General features: G+C 28.6%; 1 protein-coding gene across 2 annotated transcripts in view; it reads left to right on the top strand.

The window, feature by feature from the left end:
• Positions 1 to 16795, top strand: part of LOC116772474 (uncharacterized) — a 70155-nt gene that overhangs the window by 37888 nt on the left and 15472 nt on the right. For both annotated transcript variants that reach the window (XM_061522271.1, XM_032664677.2), the window contains exon 3: positions 5343 to 5449. In XM_061522271.1, coding sequence (XP_061378255.1) covers positions 5381 to 5449 — 69 coding nt within the window. In that variant the 5' untranslated portion in view covers positions 5343 to 5380. The remainder of the gene's footprint in view (positions 1 to 5342; positions 5450 to 16795) is intronic.

Genomic DNA, 16795 nt, shown 5'->3' on the forward strand with positions numbered 1-16795 from the left:
GAGGGCGAATGTATGGATTTTTGTCGCTCTCATAAAAAAAGTACAAAAGGGATTTTGATGAATTTGAGGTAATGCAGTTTAGACATAAGTAATAATTTACTTCGAAATTCCCTGTAGTCTTTGCAGGATCAAGGCATTATAGTTGTTTTGTGTTTGTAGTCACGGGGTGCCAACTATAGTCCTTGCTGCGGGTTGATTACCATACCTATTGTTCTAGTGCGGACAAAGTCTCAGGATAAAACTAGTAGTACATAAAATGTCTGTAAACTATATGTAATAGAAAAATTTGCAGGAACTCAATATAATAAACAGCTCAATCGTTTTTAAATATTATAAAAGGCAGTACCATGTCTTTCTTTACTAGACGGCGATAGTTGTTTAGACCGCCTCGAGTTTATTGCACTATAGGGATTATATTAACGATGAGATTCTGCAGATTTTAATAATAATTACTTACAGAGTTATCTCAATTGCAACACATTTACATTTAAAATTTAAACGTTAATTACACTGCAAGCCATAATTCTGCACTGCACATTTTGTCTCCGAAATTTATTGAGTGAATTCTAAAGATACTCTGAATTCGGGGTAAAAATATATTTTTTGTGACACTGATAGCGGTTTCAAATAGTCTTTATTAGGAAATAAAACTATCTTAAACAGCATTCCTTTGCGCGGTCATACACTCATATAATTTCAAACTTTCATTACAGTAGCCGTCATTCCTTCTATTGATATTCAATTTCAATGGTGTTATCGCACCAGTAGCTAATCTGAAAGCAGCAACACCTCGTCAATATTGCCTAATAGAAGTCCACGTACCGTGTCTTACACGTTTCTCCGTAGAAAGTGGCACTTGCGAACGACGACTGTTAATGTGATGTCTATGTTTAGTTCCGGTAGACGTGGTGTATAGGACCCTTATGTTTAAAAGGTATAAGAAAAAGCTTAAGACAAATACCACAGATAATGTATGAAACAAAAATGAATTATTAAAATTATTTTATTTTCTGAATTCATAGTAAAATACCTTTTGGGTTATACGGTTCGATTTTATATCTCGCTTTGTTATGCGTAGATCAGACGACTTATACGTAATTATTTTATTTTGATGAGATAACTTTATAAGCTTAAGAAAGTTATAAGTCAAAAAAATATATATTGAATAAATAAATTTTTGTGAGTGAAATGTTGGCAACGACTTTCAATATATCCATATTTATATAAACGTTATGTATTAATTTGCACTGCTGTCGCAAAAGTTAATAAGATACGCCCGTGACCGAGATCCGGACGTAATAAGAACAACAAGACACCGTGTCCATTAAGTATTTTTATTTCTGCTAATGAACTTCTAGGCCGTCAACGAATTTATTATTTATGTTGCCTATTCATGTATAACATTAATAAATCTGTAACGTCTTGTAACCTCTCAAATATATATCAAATAACATAATATTTTTCTGATTAATATGAAGATGAATGAAAAAGCTAATTGTTAGGAAAGTGTCATATATAGTGTTCATAGAGAAGGTTTATTTTAAACGATTTTTTTTGTAAATTTGTATCAAAGTTTGTTTCACTCGAAACCACTCTGGTAATTGCAGTCTAATTTATTTTATTGTATTGAGCGAGAATACTTGTCTTAATGGGAGTATTCGGTCTGTTTACGCAAATAAATAATTAACCGCGTTCCTTTATACATACATTTACCTTTGTACTTCGGCTGGCTTTATATTTGTTCTGTACCGCTATTTCAAGCGAACGTCTGAGGATATGCTGCTGAGAGACTGTGTCAATGATTAATATGAACCAATTGGTAGCGAGTAATAATTAATTGCGTAAGTAGTCCTTTAATTATAGATTGAAGGTTTCTAAGGAGCTGAACAAGATAATTGTGATTGTGTGGAAGGATGTTTATGTTAGTAGAATTAATCAAACAATTATATGAAGGTTTCTGACACATACCCTATATAGTTTTTATGTATAAAAATTATAAACGTACTTTTTGCGTGACAATTTATCTGAATCAGCAATTTTTTATATAATTATCATAGTATCAGAGTTAGTATGTGGTGTGGATCTTTAAATGTTTTAAAACATTCTTTGCAGTTATTGTATTTTTATCTTTATTAAGTGGAACGGAATCGAAACACGTGATGATGACGTAGGCTGTAAGAAAATGAAGTGGAACCTACTCTTGCTATAAATGTTTAACCTCTGTTCAATATTGGATTTGTAAAAACTTAATTTTAGTTACACTGCTAAAGAACCACTTTCTTTTTTCCTAAAATTCCAATCAAACCTTTTAAATCTTCAGCTCCGTAGTGTATATTTGATTCATAGAGTCACCCGAGAAATCTATAATAAATCCTTTTATTTAAATTTCATTCATAAAATGTAAATAAGTAATTTCTTGCAATATAAATCATTGAATGGCCTGAACAATTAAAGTCATAAAAACAAAAGAATTAATATCTGTCCTTTGATTATAATGTCCCAGTAATATGTGCTCTACTCTGTATTTATGTTAACGGAAAAGTACATAGTAAGTTTTTATATATTTTTCCCATTTCTTTTTATTTCTAATGATTTTTTTCGGGAATTGTTTACAATTCCTAGATATCAGATAATTACTACAACACATATGTTTGTATTATCTCCCCTCAGTGTCGTCAATTTACACGCATGTTAAGATTCCTTTAAGTTTTAATTACTTTGCTTTGATAAGATCGCTAGTTGGTATTTTTAACATGAACGAGTAATAATTATCATCTTATATTAGATGGATTTTATCAAGTCTCATATATAATTTTCTTTTATAATAATGTGTCCGGCGAGTTGATGTTAATGTGCTAATGAGCATACAGTAGTTATTAGTTACATATATTGTTTGTACATACTCGTATAGTTTGTTCATTGTTCGTCAAGTAAGTTTTTGTAACTTTAAAACAATTATATTATTATTTTGTGTAGCAATATTTATTTGCATACATTATCATACTGATTTTTTTAAACAGCTTTCAATTAATGTCAAGATTCTAAAAAGCATTCGGTTTTGTGATTTATGATCCGATGTTATACATACATACACATTATTTTACTTAAATTAAGCTTGTCGTCGAATATTTTTCTGACAAATGCTATCACGTATTCTCATTTATATGATTTTTGATCTCAAAATTTTCAGGAGTATTTTCTAATCGTAGTAACTGTTTATATTACGAAAAACCATACAAAAAGTAGAGTCACCTAATAAACGCGACTCAATACTAGCGAGAGTAATTTAACAATTACGTTTGATTATATTTATTCTGTGGAACTATTTCAATCACTGGTTTTCTGTTAACGGTATTGCGAGATGCATCGTCACATAACAGTAACATTTAAAGTCTTGTATTATTCAGTAAATTATAGTTAATTTAATATACATAAATTATATATCATTAATTATTGTCTTTTGCCCGCAACGGCATTTGGTATCTTATTTATTTATATCGGTAAAACAACTTGCTTTTACATGTATTTACTGAGTAACGTTTTATAAAGCATGTTTTAGGAATAGTGGAAGTCTTTTATTTACATTTCATAGCGAATGTGTCACAATTTTTACAAGGTCAACATAAATTTTGACAGTAAATAATTGTTCGTAGTTTGTTCTCTTGTAGCTACAAACTGCTGGACACTTAATTATAAACTTTATATTGTCTGTTTACTTTTGTTGTTTAAATTAATTTCTGTCGTCTCGCTACTTGTTTTATCTTGTTTTGTTTGGTATAAAAAATAGAGGTCAGCCAGTAATTATTTTAACAGTTTAATGATACGTTTAATATTGCAAGGTTTTCATGTCTTTGTATGATATAATTACAGCATTGCTAACCGCTTTTAAGTTTTTATTGCATATTTCTAACGTCTTTTATTGTAATTAAATAAAACGAATCAGTTTTTTTTGTAGAACTGATGAATACTTTGATGATAGATGAAGTACCAATTACTTAAATGTAACGGTATTTGGAGATCTAGCGACAATTGCATGGACTCGATACTTAACCTGTACATTAATAGCGCGGTGGGAACATAGGAAGCGGGGTCATCGACCCTGCGCAGGCGCATACGGATGCACTGGCATTGCACAATAATGGCCATAGTAATGATATAGAAAAAATATAAACATGTACGTGACTTAAAATAGGTAAAGGCGTGTAATGTGTGCTGATAACAGAAAGTAAACACTTCGTTTTATCAGAAGGTAGTCTTACTTTGTTGTATTGTTGCCACTGTAACATTGAATGTATATAATATATGGCAGAGAATAATATTATACTAAATAAAGCGTCTATTATATAAAGCGTATGATTTATTGTATACGTAAATATTAAATGTGAGTAATTTTTTATAACTTATAATGTTTATTATGTTTATACTATATAAAAAAATAATATATTCACATTATTTTGTAGCCAAATTGTGTTCAATAGAGCAGCAAAGTTTAAATGAAAAACCAAAGAATTATACGTCCAATTAAACTGTAATCGAAAACGGTTTAAAAAGGGAACTTATCAGGCTTGTGCGCTGACTTGTGACTTCCGTTTAAACCCCTGTTGAAATTGCTGTTAAAAGGTCACAATAGGAATGCATTCGCGTGCAAAGTTCTCAGCTTAAACGAACTGAAGTGACTCGATGCGAACTTTGAAAGTGCATTAGAAAATAAACGACTGCAGTTTGTCTTACAACTAAATAATCCGTTTTATTATTTGTGAGGATCTTTTTAGGTGCCTAATATTCCCCTACGCGGTTTCAATTGTGTTTCTGATTTATATTCAAGCAATAAAATGTAAAATATATACGAAGTATTTAATTTTCTATTTATATTATAGTATCTTACTTATAAACTAGGAACATACTATCTAATTTATAAAGGATAAAGTTTGAATAGATTGATGGGTAAAAGGATGGAGGAAGTTTGTTTTTCTTACAAAAACTACCACATGTTTCATTTATTACAATACCTAAAATCATATGGGCAGTAATTTGATTCCAAATAATGTAAGGTTTCGAATAAATACTGTATACCAACTAGCTATAAAATGATTCTCTATTCTTATAATAAATTTCGCTGTTATTAAAGTGTAAAATCTATTGTATAAATGTAACTTTAAGTTTGTTATATATAAAGTTGATGTGTATTTTTTTAACGTGATGATGTGTGTTTTGATTGTTATTTTTAAATATGTATACTTGTAAATGATAACATACACTATAATTTAAGGCACTCAGAATGACTTATATCGCAATAGAGATTTCTAGTAGAAACCTGTTAGTAATAATTTTTTGTTTCACAGAATGTCTCGGTGGAAGGGTAAAGTGAGGTAGCCGGCAGATGGCAGCAGTTAGTGCGGCGATGTTTCGGCCCGGGGGCGCACTAGACCCCCCCAGTTACGGTCAGAGGGTATGTATTTTATACTCTAAACGCTAGATGGCGCTTATATGAACGTCTTAGATTTTCTATGTATTATTACCCTTTTGTTTCTACAAATTAGTTGGCTATTACGTGATGAATTAATGAAGTAACTTGTAACAGCGTAAAAAAGTAAATTTATAAGTTTTTATTAATTTTTTTTTCATATCTTACTTTTATTCAAATAATAAAATTTTTATTATGTTTGTTTTAATAATACACAAAAAACGATAAAGAATTTCAGCCATATTTAAACTTCTAAAAACGTTATAATTACCTCATAACATTTTAATTGGCTGTTTTACTTTCATTAATTAAAATTGTTTTAGTATTGACTTTGCTTAGACTGATGCTTTGATCTTTCCGACGTAAATTAGGTATAAAATCGAAGTAAAAGTCTTTTAATGACATCCCCATCCAGTTCATTCGCTCTTTGTTTGGCTGTCCTAGCAACGTAATATTTCATTGTTGTTTAAATATTCTAATATAGAGACAAACTTAATTGTTTTGAATACTAATCGACGCAAACGTCTGCCCATGTAAACTATTTACTAGAATACGTGCCTCTTGTATCAAATAAATGTTTGAACAGACATCTATTGATTATGCATTGACAGGATTGTAAACAAGCGGGATCGCTGCATGGAATGCATTAGAAAATTGGGTTCTCGAATAAAAGTACTCGAGCAGTGTTTTTCTCTAAAGAAGTCTATACGAGACTTATGTTATTGGGATTCATAGATTTATTTTAAATATTTTTCTATCCATATTCTAAATTAAATAATAAAATAAATTCATTTTTTATATTATATTATTCTTGTAACAATTGTAGCAATCTCACAGATCTCTATGGTAAAAGTTGGTAATATCGTGGGAACGGTTGTTTAAGGAAAGTAATTGCTATAACGTAACAATTGTAATGCCAGTAATATTGTGTTTTCGTGAAAATTTTGTAAAATTATACATTTAAAGAATTACTACAGTTTACAACGAGCTGAGGGCTAGATTTTGGTTAAAAGGTAATTTTATTAACCATTATATTGTTTAAAGAATTATCAATTGTTCTTTATTTGATTTTCAGATATTCTATCTAAATTATAAAACGAAACTCGTTGAGTTTTAGTTTAAAAGATAAACAAACATTTACAATATTGACACAACAACATCGTTTTTATGATTATAGCATTGTAACAATGGAATTATCCTAAAATTGTACTCTTTAAACATCACAAATCCGCACGAGTGCTTCTTGTTAATTAAACCGAGCTAATAAGCGAATTCCCACCGTTGCATATAATTCGCGGCAGAATTGACCCCAAAATGGATTTTCACACGGAATCGCATATTTATACAGTATGATATACTCACTTCCTGCGACTAATAATTTCAATAAATTACATATTAGAATAAATCACTGGTCGTTACATTCATATTATAATATCTTCGTGATATACAGCGGAATCGTTCGAACTAATTTCAATGAGAAAATAATGATAATGACCTGTGATTTATACCATTTTCGGCTTATTGGAATATTTTTTAGTTGAATTAACATAAGAGAATTTTTAGGATCCAAAATCTGTTCAGATTTTAACATGGTATTAAATAGTAGATCGAATATATTTATTTGATTTGTCATTAAGTTTCGTTATTTAATTACCCTTTTTGAACGCGAAATTCAGCGAATACAAAATACCCGATTAATATAATTAGTATATGAAAAGTCACGTTCGTTTGCAGCTTCGATTGTATATGGAATGCACTACATACACGAATAATTATACATAGCAATAATAATGTGAATTTAGTAGTATATTTTTTTTAAAGAAAGGTGACGTTTACTTATATATATTTAAAATATATTATGTATAAGTAAATCATTTATAAAAAGTACAACAAGTAATTCAGATTAAATGCAGCGGAATGATATTTGTTAGTATTGAATAAAAAAAATATAGTACTTTGAAAAAATATCGTTATATAATATTTTGTTATGTTGTATTAAATATTATATTTAAATAAATATAAAATTAAATATTAAATTCAATTATTATATTATAATTATATTAATCAAATATACAAAATCATTTTTATATGAAGTACGTTATAATTACGTGTATAGCATAAAGTCCACAAGAAACTAAGAATATGAATATTAAAATGCTTATGCTATTATATACTCGTAGTAATGATTAAAATTTTGTGAATATCTGAATATGTTATGAGAAAGTCTTTACATGAATTTTGTATTTTACTAACCCATAGTATGTTTTTTTTTTTCAATTAATTTATGTGTTTGCATAATCAGCTCTGCGGAACCTCTAGTAAAGGAATAAAGGATAGTTTAATTTGCTTTTTTTATTTTATGCAAACTCGTTTTTTCTCTAGTGTAACAATAAATTAAGTCTTTAGCCAGGCAATGATTTATTTGCAACAATAAATCTTCAGGATATATAGATACAATTCAACTAAAAAAAGCATCGGTTACAGAAGAAAAAAAACAATTTTTTCATATCTCAAATATTCATGATTGACTTAGCTAATTACTTTTGATTATAAAGAACAAAAAAAAAACGTGTTTTGGTAGCAACTGAATGTACCCGTAGGGTTCTGACTGACGTATACTCGCCTAGAACCATACTATATAAAAAGGATCAATTGACCTTCCTTTCGCTCAACTAATTATAGCTATACTGTGGAATGTAGATAAAGCACAATATCATCACGACTCAGAAATAAGGTCATATAAGACACGACTTTTGGAGAATATGCGATCTTTTTAACACTATTGTCGCAATCGATAGTTGAAATGAGATCTGAAGGTTAATTCAACCACAGAGACTACAAGAATAATATCTATGGAGTTCAACATACCTTAAGTTTTGTAATTTAATATTTCTTATTTGGTATTCATGTTGGGTTGTATGAACTATTATTGAGGCATAAAACTGTGACCAAAGTTGTTAATTGTTTTCTAATAAAAAAAAGACATTAATATAAAAGACTGGAATTATGTTGACATTATAATATGAAAAGATTATAATACATGAACGAAATTCTCTTATTAAATCGCTCGTGGATTGCGATCATGGTTTTTCTTTCCTTCTTTGCATTATGGTTTAACATGATTGTTTTTATAAACTACTACCGAACCTATTTCTTCTTCAGTAAAATTATCATAAACGTAAATACAATCGCTTTGCGATGTTTCTTTATATGTTTTATATATTTTTATAAAGATATATATATATATAAAAAGGGCGAATGAAAATTGCTAAGAATAAGAATTCAATTAATTCGAACTTCTGAAACAGTTTAGAAGCAGCTGTAGAGTTTTCTTTAAAGACGAAATAATCTCAAATTAAAATAACGCTTAATGTGTTTTCTTTTGAAGCAGAAAAACCGGATTGCAGGCGTTAGCCCATTCAATTTGCAACAATGACCACGTTTAGGTGCCAACAACGAAACAAAGTTACGTAAGTCGTGTTTTCAAAATGGCCGCGGTTCTATGGCGTCTAATAATAATTGCTATTGATATGACAACCAAATATTAATTCAGGTTTTACGATATGTATTAAATGTTTTATTAAAACATGTTCAATATTTACAATTATGCTCTTTTCAACTGAATTTGAAGGTTTTCGAATAATAACCAATAAAACGCAGTATGTTATTATATTTCTTTATTCCGTGTAACAATTCAAAAATAGCGAAATAAACTTTATTGCTCACATTTGTTGGAAAGGATACAGAATAAACTACGTTTGTAAACTGCTAATACAGATTTAATACTTGTTCTAACTTTAAAAACGTTTGCATTGTGGAGATGACCTAATAGTTGATATGACACAGAAAGGCGTACACTTTGGGCAGGTGCGCTCGAGTCAATTGTACGCCCACGACGCTTTCCAATCTTAAAATATTAATCCATTGTTGTGCCAATTATTTTCTGTTATAAAAGTTGGTAGTAAAAAAAAAAGTTTATTCAATGTGTTTTAAAAGCGTTGTTTGATGTGTTATATATCATCACTCTTTATATTATTTTTTTATATAAAATAGATATATAATATAATAACATCATTAAATTGTGTTTTATTTTATTCAGTAAAAAGAACATTTTGTGTACACGAATCACATGAAGAACATTGTTTAAATATATTATTCATGACTGTGTTAGGAAGCTTACATATATCATTTCAACGGACTACGTTCGGTCGGATAGGCATATATAGAAAAAAGCTTAAAGTAAAAATAAAGCGATGTATCTCTGTTGCAAAAATACTTTATAGCCAATATTATGGTCGAAAAATTGCCACTACAAGCCGTTGCTTCCATCTATTAGATTGAAAACCTCTATTTTATTGTTCTTATTAATTTATTGCTAGCAATTTCGAAAAAATAATTTTTAAAATGAATTAAAATTTCAATTTGTTCTTGAGTAATATCAAAATCCAGCAATACATCAGTCTCAAGAACGCAACGTAGCAGTCAGGTTACTAAATTAAAGCTGTTGGTAATTCATCCACAGGAGTGGTTTACTTGTTAATTGTATATGACATTTTATACACATTTGCACTGTCATATCTCAGACACAGCGATCCCGGTTGCGGTGAAACGCAGATGTGGAGCATTGCGGAAAGATCTCTTTTACTGGTTATGGTTTTATTTATGTTTAAATTATTTAGAGATTTGCAAACAAATTCTTTGTTGTATCAAGTTATGTGAATTATATGAGTTGTGTCTAACGTATACTTCTAACATTTTTTATTGTTTGGATGTATGGGTTTTAATTTTTATTGAAATGAACAAATATTTATATAAATTTTTAAAGTCACATCAAAATCGGTACAATAACAAAGTTTTATGATGTTCTGGTTCGAGTCATCAGTAATCTATAAAAATTGATTACCATACAACTGTATTTGTCTGATTTCTGGATCCAATCTCATGCTAGACAATCTGTTTGTGTTTGCTTTGATTTCAAATGACTTGTAATAAAGGCCATTCAGCGTTTGATCAACTGTTCCGATATACCACGTACCAGGGTTTTGTTAGTCCCTTCCAATCTACATTACACATTTCTAGTAGGGTCGAAATGACAGCAATAATGTAAAACAAAAATTAAAGAAAATGTCTGTCAGACCTTTCGCAATATGAAACTTTTTAAAGTTCTTCTTAAAATTCAATCTCATTCTCAAGAAATTTTTGTGAATATTTTATGCGAACCTAAAAAAAAAAAATACAATGAGTATTTTTATCTTAAAAATATTTTTAGTGTTTTCACACGAAACGTTATTTATATAGAATTCTCAAATCCAGTAAAAGGAAAGTAATTAATTATTTATTTATAATTTTAGTCATAAAATATCAGTCAGTTTCGTGAATAAAATAAATTTTTCAGTGAGGTAGTTTTCTGGTCTAACGCTTTATGAAAAGGACTAAAAAACTTTTGAACAAATATCACACTTGAAAATGAACGTTCAATAACAGAAATTGTGACAAATTTCAGCCTCCAAACACTAGTATTTTTTATTAAAACACTCTAGCCCCTTAATTCGGAAACATAACTGGGTTTTCGTATTTCCAGTGTATTCAAATGTACTTTTAGTTTTCAACTTCATTTAAATAGTGAGTTTTTCTGCCATTAAGCGCTAAAGAGTTCTTAAACAGTAGCAATTTTGCTCAAGACGCAGAAGTGCAGTGAAATTCGAAGCGCATTTACTTTTTTCTTGATACGCTTATAAATATGGACACTTCATTTACTGTTATATTTTCCGTATTCTTCGAGGAGCAGTTTAAATGGATGACAAAATAGTATTTTTAAGCAATTACAAGCATCATAATATAGTTATATGTGTAATGTGTTACAATAAAAATATATGTTTGTCCAGCAATACATCAGTTTCTATTTGATAAATAAAAGATGAATTAGTTTTAATGGAAAATAATATTTTTATATGTCTGTTTTTATATTGTAATTCTTTTTTGTATTAATAAATATCTTGGCCAAGGTTTTATACATATTGGCTAGGAATTTGTTAACAAAAACTGCGACACCAGGTCAAAATGGCACTCAGAAGGTCAATGGATGCAACTATTATTTTTAAATGTCTTTATTAAAATTTGCATTTCTTGTTTAATATTATGAAATAAACGTTGCTATGTTACGATATTTAAATCTTCTTTCAAAAAATCTTTCTCATTTCGTGGATATGACGAAAATTTTTAAGGCTGCATACAAAAATATTTTCACAATATTATTGTCATACCATGACAGTTTGCGACACTGGTATAAAATATTACAAAACAACGAAAAAGCCTTTTCTCTGATAATGGATGGTAAAAAAATAATAAAAAGTGTGGTGGTTTCAATGCTTATTTTTACTATTACTACAGTGTTTACAGTGGATTCGAACCCAGTTTGTTAGAATGAATATATAGTCATATATGTGTATGGGTAAATAAAATATTATATTAGGATAGTCGACCGTGGATTGATTGATCTTTCATGTGCCATAATAATGTGCGGGCGAAGCTCCGAAAATGTTTCCATATTTGGTAACAAGACTGGACTCCGCCCCATGGGCATTTTATATATGAGATGCATTTTTTAAATTTCGTTCACATATTCATGTTTAGAAAATTATGGGTCTTCGTTGAAATAGAGCACTACTATTTCAATTTCATGCAAAAACTAAGTGAGAACGCAAAAGATAAATTATAGAACATTTGTTAGTCCAAAAGTGACATAACAAAAAAGAGTATATACATAATGTGCAAGTTTATTCAGCAAAATAATTTCCGCGTAGCACAGAAGGGAATGTTCATACCGGCGTGTTAGTATTTTGCAAAAGAACTAAGAAATGCTCGCTTTTAGCGAGGTTACGGTCCAAGTTTTATTGTGCCTATAAATTTTCCGTCCGTTATAGGAGTCGAGATTGCCTTGGATTTTTGTGTCTGTACATTGTAGTGTCTGGGCTGTTTTGTTAGAATTAGATCTTTAATGACTACCAAGATATTTACACGCTAAATTATTACCATGATTCTTTTTCGTAGAGATTTACTTTATATTGTTCTGCTTGTAAGATTAAGGCTATTTAGATTTTTGTATGTTTAAATTACGTTTTGATCTTAAGGAGATATTATCAAATTTTACGTGATGACTTTATTTTTAATCGAGGTTTACTTACAATAGTAAAATAAATAAATAGCGAGTACTTCTTTGTGTCAAATTATAACATTTTAGACCATAACTTCTCCTGTAATAATTCTGATAACGATCGAATAATCATATATATATATATTTATACTGAAAATCATTGCCATGTTAAAATGTGTCTTCTTTGGTTAAGCAGTCAAAATATATTTGTTTCTTAAATATATTATTTAATAAACCGCTTTAAAGATTACTATTGTAAGCAAGATGCGCACCGTTCACAGAGATTTATGATAAAAATATACGCTAATTTATAAAATGATTATTTTAATTTTGTAAGATATCCTTCATAAAAGCAATGAAAAGACGTTATTTGAAAGTCAAATTCATTCATTAATTTTAAGTTGTTATAAATTATTCCAGGTCATATATATGGGTAATGTTACTATAGTATTTATTTAAATGAAACTAATATATTTTCGGATAGACTATGCTAGATGTCATTATGTTACTATAGTATCATAAGTATATTTTTTTATAGAAGTATATGATTTTTTGGTTCTCTTTTTGAACTTCTTTCACACAAAGTACTAACAGCATCACAAACCATATAAGGGATACACCAATAGGCCTGTGTTTGTAGGTAATTTCAGTTAATTCCTATTACATAGTCCGTTTACGATTATTGCCTGTGAATCACACGTGTGACAAAATTGTTATAGTCATTTTGACGATCAACGTACATACTTGGTACTGGCTAGGGATAAATCAATGACGTAATCGATATATTAATTTTTCCTTTATATGTATATTACAACCATGTATAGCTTAAGTGCTAATTATTTTTCACCGATCAGCTGTTTTTCTTGAAAATTTAAATACAATCTAACGAAATTACATGTATCAGCATTTTTAGTAGTTTTTATATAATGTATGATGAAAACATCTAATAGATTGGTTTTATTAATATTATGTTTACGTCGTATTGTATGGAAATGAAAATTTTAACAAAGAAATTCTCTGCAAAGATCACATTTCTCTTTTTATTGCTTATTGGAAATAATGTCCAAAGTAATGGATCATTACCACGAAAATAGATTTTATTTAATCCTCCAGTTATTTATTATAATTAATAATTTAATATAAAATATTGCTTAGCAAGAATTAATTTGAACACATACATAGATTGCTGTTAAACTATAAATAACAAATATTTGAAATAATTGTTGTAGTGAGACTGAAATGAATTTGACGCTCAAAGGCTTTAAATTTTTTTTTTATAATAAAAACTACGAATGAAATATTCCGATTAAAAATACTTCAAATGATATCACAAACAAATCAACTTGGCGGCTAGAGTTGAACAGTTTTAATTTAATATATCTTTTGTTGGTGATGCTCGAAAAATAACAATCATTTTCACAGAGTGCTGTTTTTGCAGACATGTATAAAATAGACGAGTGATGTACATTTTGTACATATTTTATTCAAAAACATTTTTGTTCGCCGTTGCACCAATCATGGCAGTAAATGTGGTTGACATTCTAGAATTTTATTTTGATAAAATATCGTTGGAACTTATTTAATTTCACTTCTATGTTACACTGCTTAGTATTTTTATTGTAGATTAAAGTTTGTATTTAGGATGTAATTCTAAATTTAAAATGTAAATAAAGATAAATGAATATTAGAGTATTAAAGCAGATGTATTCTACATACCGCCTATTTTTTATTCTTAGTTGACCTAAATATAAGTATAAAGTAGATTGCTGTACATATTATGAGCAAAAATTAATTTTTTACCATATAATTATGGGTAAAATATTATTATTTTTTTCTATCGTTTTTGTTCTGCTTATCTTATTGTTTTGTTTTTGTTTCAAACTGATTTGTAGTGATTACCTGTATTTTCGCTTATAATAAATTTTGTATTTTTTTTTTTGGGAATAATAAAAGATTTATTTGATTTTATGTACGATATAGGTATATTAAAAAAGAGTGAATAATATATATAAGAAAAAAATAAATTAGGATTATAAAAAACAAAAAAAATAAATAATTTAATAGTGACTTATTTTGAGAATAACATCGTTCAAGTAATGTTGTAAAAATTGCTTTTAAATATTGGATAAGACCATTCGAATAGTGATTCGATTCAAACATTCCAACTTCGATTGCATTGAAATTTTAAATAACATTGGGAAAACTTTGTTATTTATGTCATTAGTATTAATAATAAAGTTTTAACTGCCAATAGTTACAAAATCAGCAACTTGTGTTCGCAATTTCCGTAAGTAATTCATGCGACCTCATTTATCTGTCTGTGTCGTTATTCCACTGGAGCGGTCGTGCACTATGATGCTCCTTGGAGACTCAAAATTGCCCATCGAAAAGATCTTCGCAAGATTGCTAAATTTTGATCAAATAAATTATTTTAAATTAAAATAAATCTTTATTTCAATATATTTGTGTCATTAGGATCATGTCACTCGTAAAACAAAGGTCAGTTTTTCGTTATATATCTTTTTGCAATGAAACGTTTGCGGCTCGAGAAATGCTGCACTCTGGGCGAATGGCTTTCGCTTGCCCGGGTTAAATGACTATTGCTGCATTTGCTTAGACATTACCTTAATCGAAACGCTCAGTTGGTTTGACTGAATTAAGCCAGCAATACACATTTGTGCTTTTGTTTATAATTCAATCATTTATACAAAAAATAATTAATACAATAAATTTGTGTTATTGTAATTTTAAAGTCGGTCTGAAATAACCAGTTTTATATTGATATTATGTTAAGTAAATTAACATTTCCTATGTTATATTAATTTTAATATATGTAAAGTATGGCAAAAAAAAAATTGTATGCTATTAAGAAAAATCTGCATCAGATTAATTAATCTAAGTCTTGACTACTTTTAAATATATTCATGATATGTCTTTATAAAAGATAATAATATTATATGATCACATCTTTTATCTTTGTTCTTCAAAGATAAACCTTAAGTAAGATAGAATGTTGGAATAACGAAATCTTGTAAATCAATATAAATGCGATAGAAGTAAACGTAAAATCTACAGCGGAGATAGGTTTCTAGTCCCTGATAGTAAAGCGAAATTAGTTACAGGATCACGTATGAGATAAGCTGGTCTCCATTACTTATACAAAATGCTAATAAAAATCGTTTTAAAGAAGTTGTATATTTTTATTAGTCAATAATGCATGTATTGCATATTTATCGTTTGGTTAAATATTTTTATAACATTTAATTTTATGAAACATATGTTATTGTTTTAAGGTTAGGAAAAGTTTATTTAACTATTTTCAAAATATGAAATAATATATTAAAGTGAATCGTCAAGAAAATAGCAAAAAAAACTTCGTCTTACCTATTTTCTGTATAATAATAATACCAACAATCAATAAAGATGTAATTTATGCCATATCACATATTGAATGATTCTTTGCCCTTATAAGTCGTGATTGGAATACGAGCTATAACTGATAATTCCTTATAGCGCCAATCATAAATATTTTTCGAGCTCTCAAGTCATTTGAAAAAGAAATCACTTGAAACAATGACTCTAAGTTGTAGAACCTGTTACAAACCCTGTATTAATAAAGCAGATCTAGAAAGTCACTCTCACTAACACTATAATAGGGAAAGCATTGGGTATAGACTATATCGTTTAATAAAGATTAGTATCGTACTAATCTCCTAAGCTCTACCCTTCCTATACATATGTAAAGGCAATATTGTTAATAATAAAATGATAAAAATTATAAGAATTTAAAAGTAACGCGTTTAAAATGTTAATTTATTACAAGTAAAAAATTTTTAATTACTGATATAACTCCAGGCCCATTCGATCAGTTTACGAAAATTTCGATTTCTCTTATTCGATATTATAACTTTACATTTATAGCCATAGATGCTTTAGAAAAAATTTAAAAAACATTTTCATTTAAAAAAATTAAGGACATAAAATTTGTTAAGCTGTGATATTGTAATTAGGGCAGAGGGCGTATCCAACGGTACCGACAATTGTGCGATCCGATAAACCTTATACGGTTCACCTTTTGATTTAAATTACGTTTTACGGTAAATCACTTTGGAAGGTTCGAAAATTTAACGGTACATCTGGTTTGATAAAAGTCATTGTTTTAAATTTATTGTATAACA

The sequence above is a fragment of the Danaus plexippus genome, chromosome 12, assembly GCF_018135715.1.
Source record: "Danaus plexippus chromosome 12, MEX_DaPlex, whole genome shotgun sequence".
Lineage (NCBI taxonomy): Eukaryota > Metazoa > Arthropoda > Insecta > Lepidoptera > Nymphalidae > Danaus > Danaus plexippus.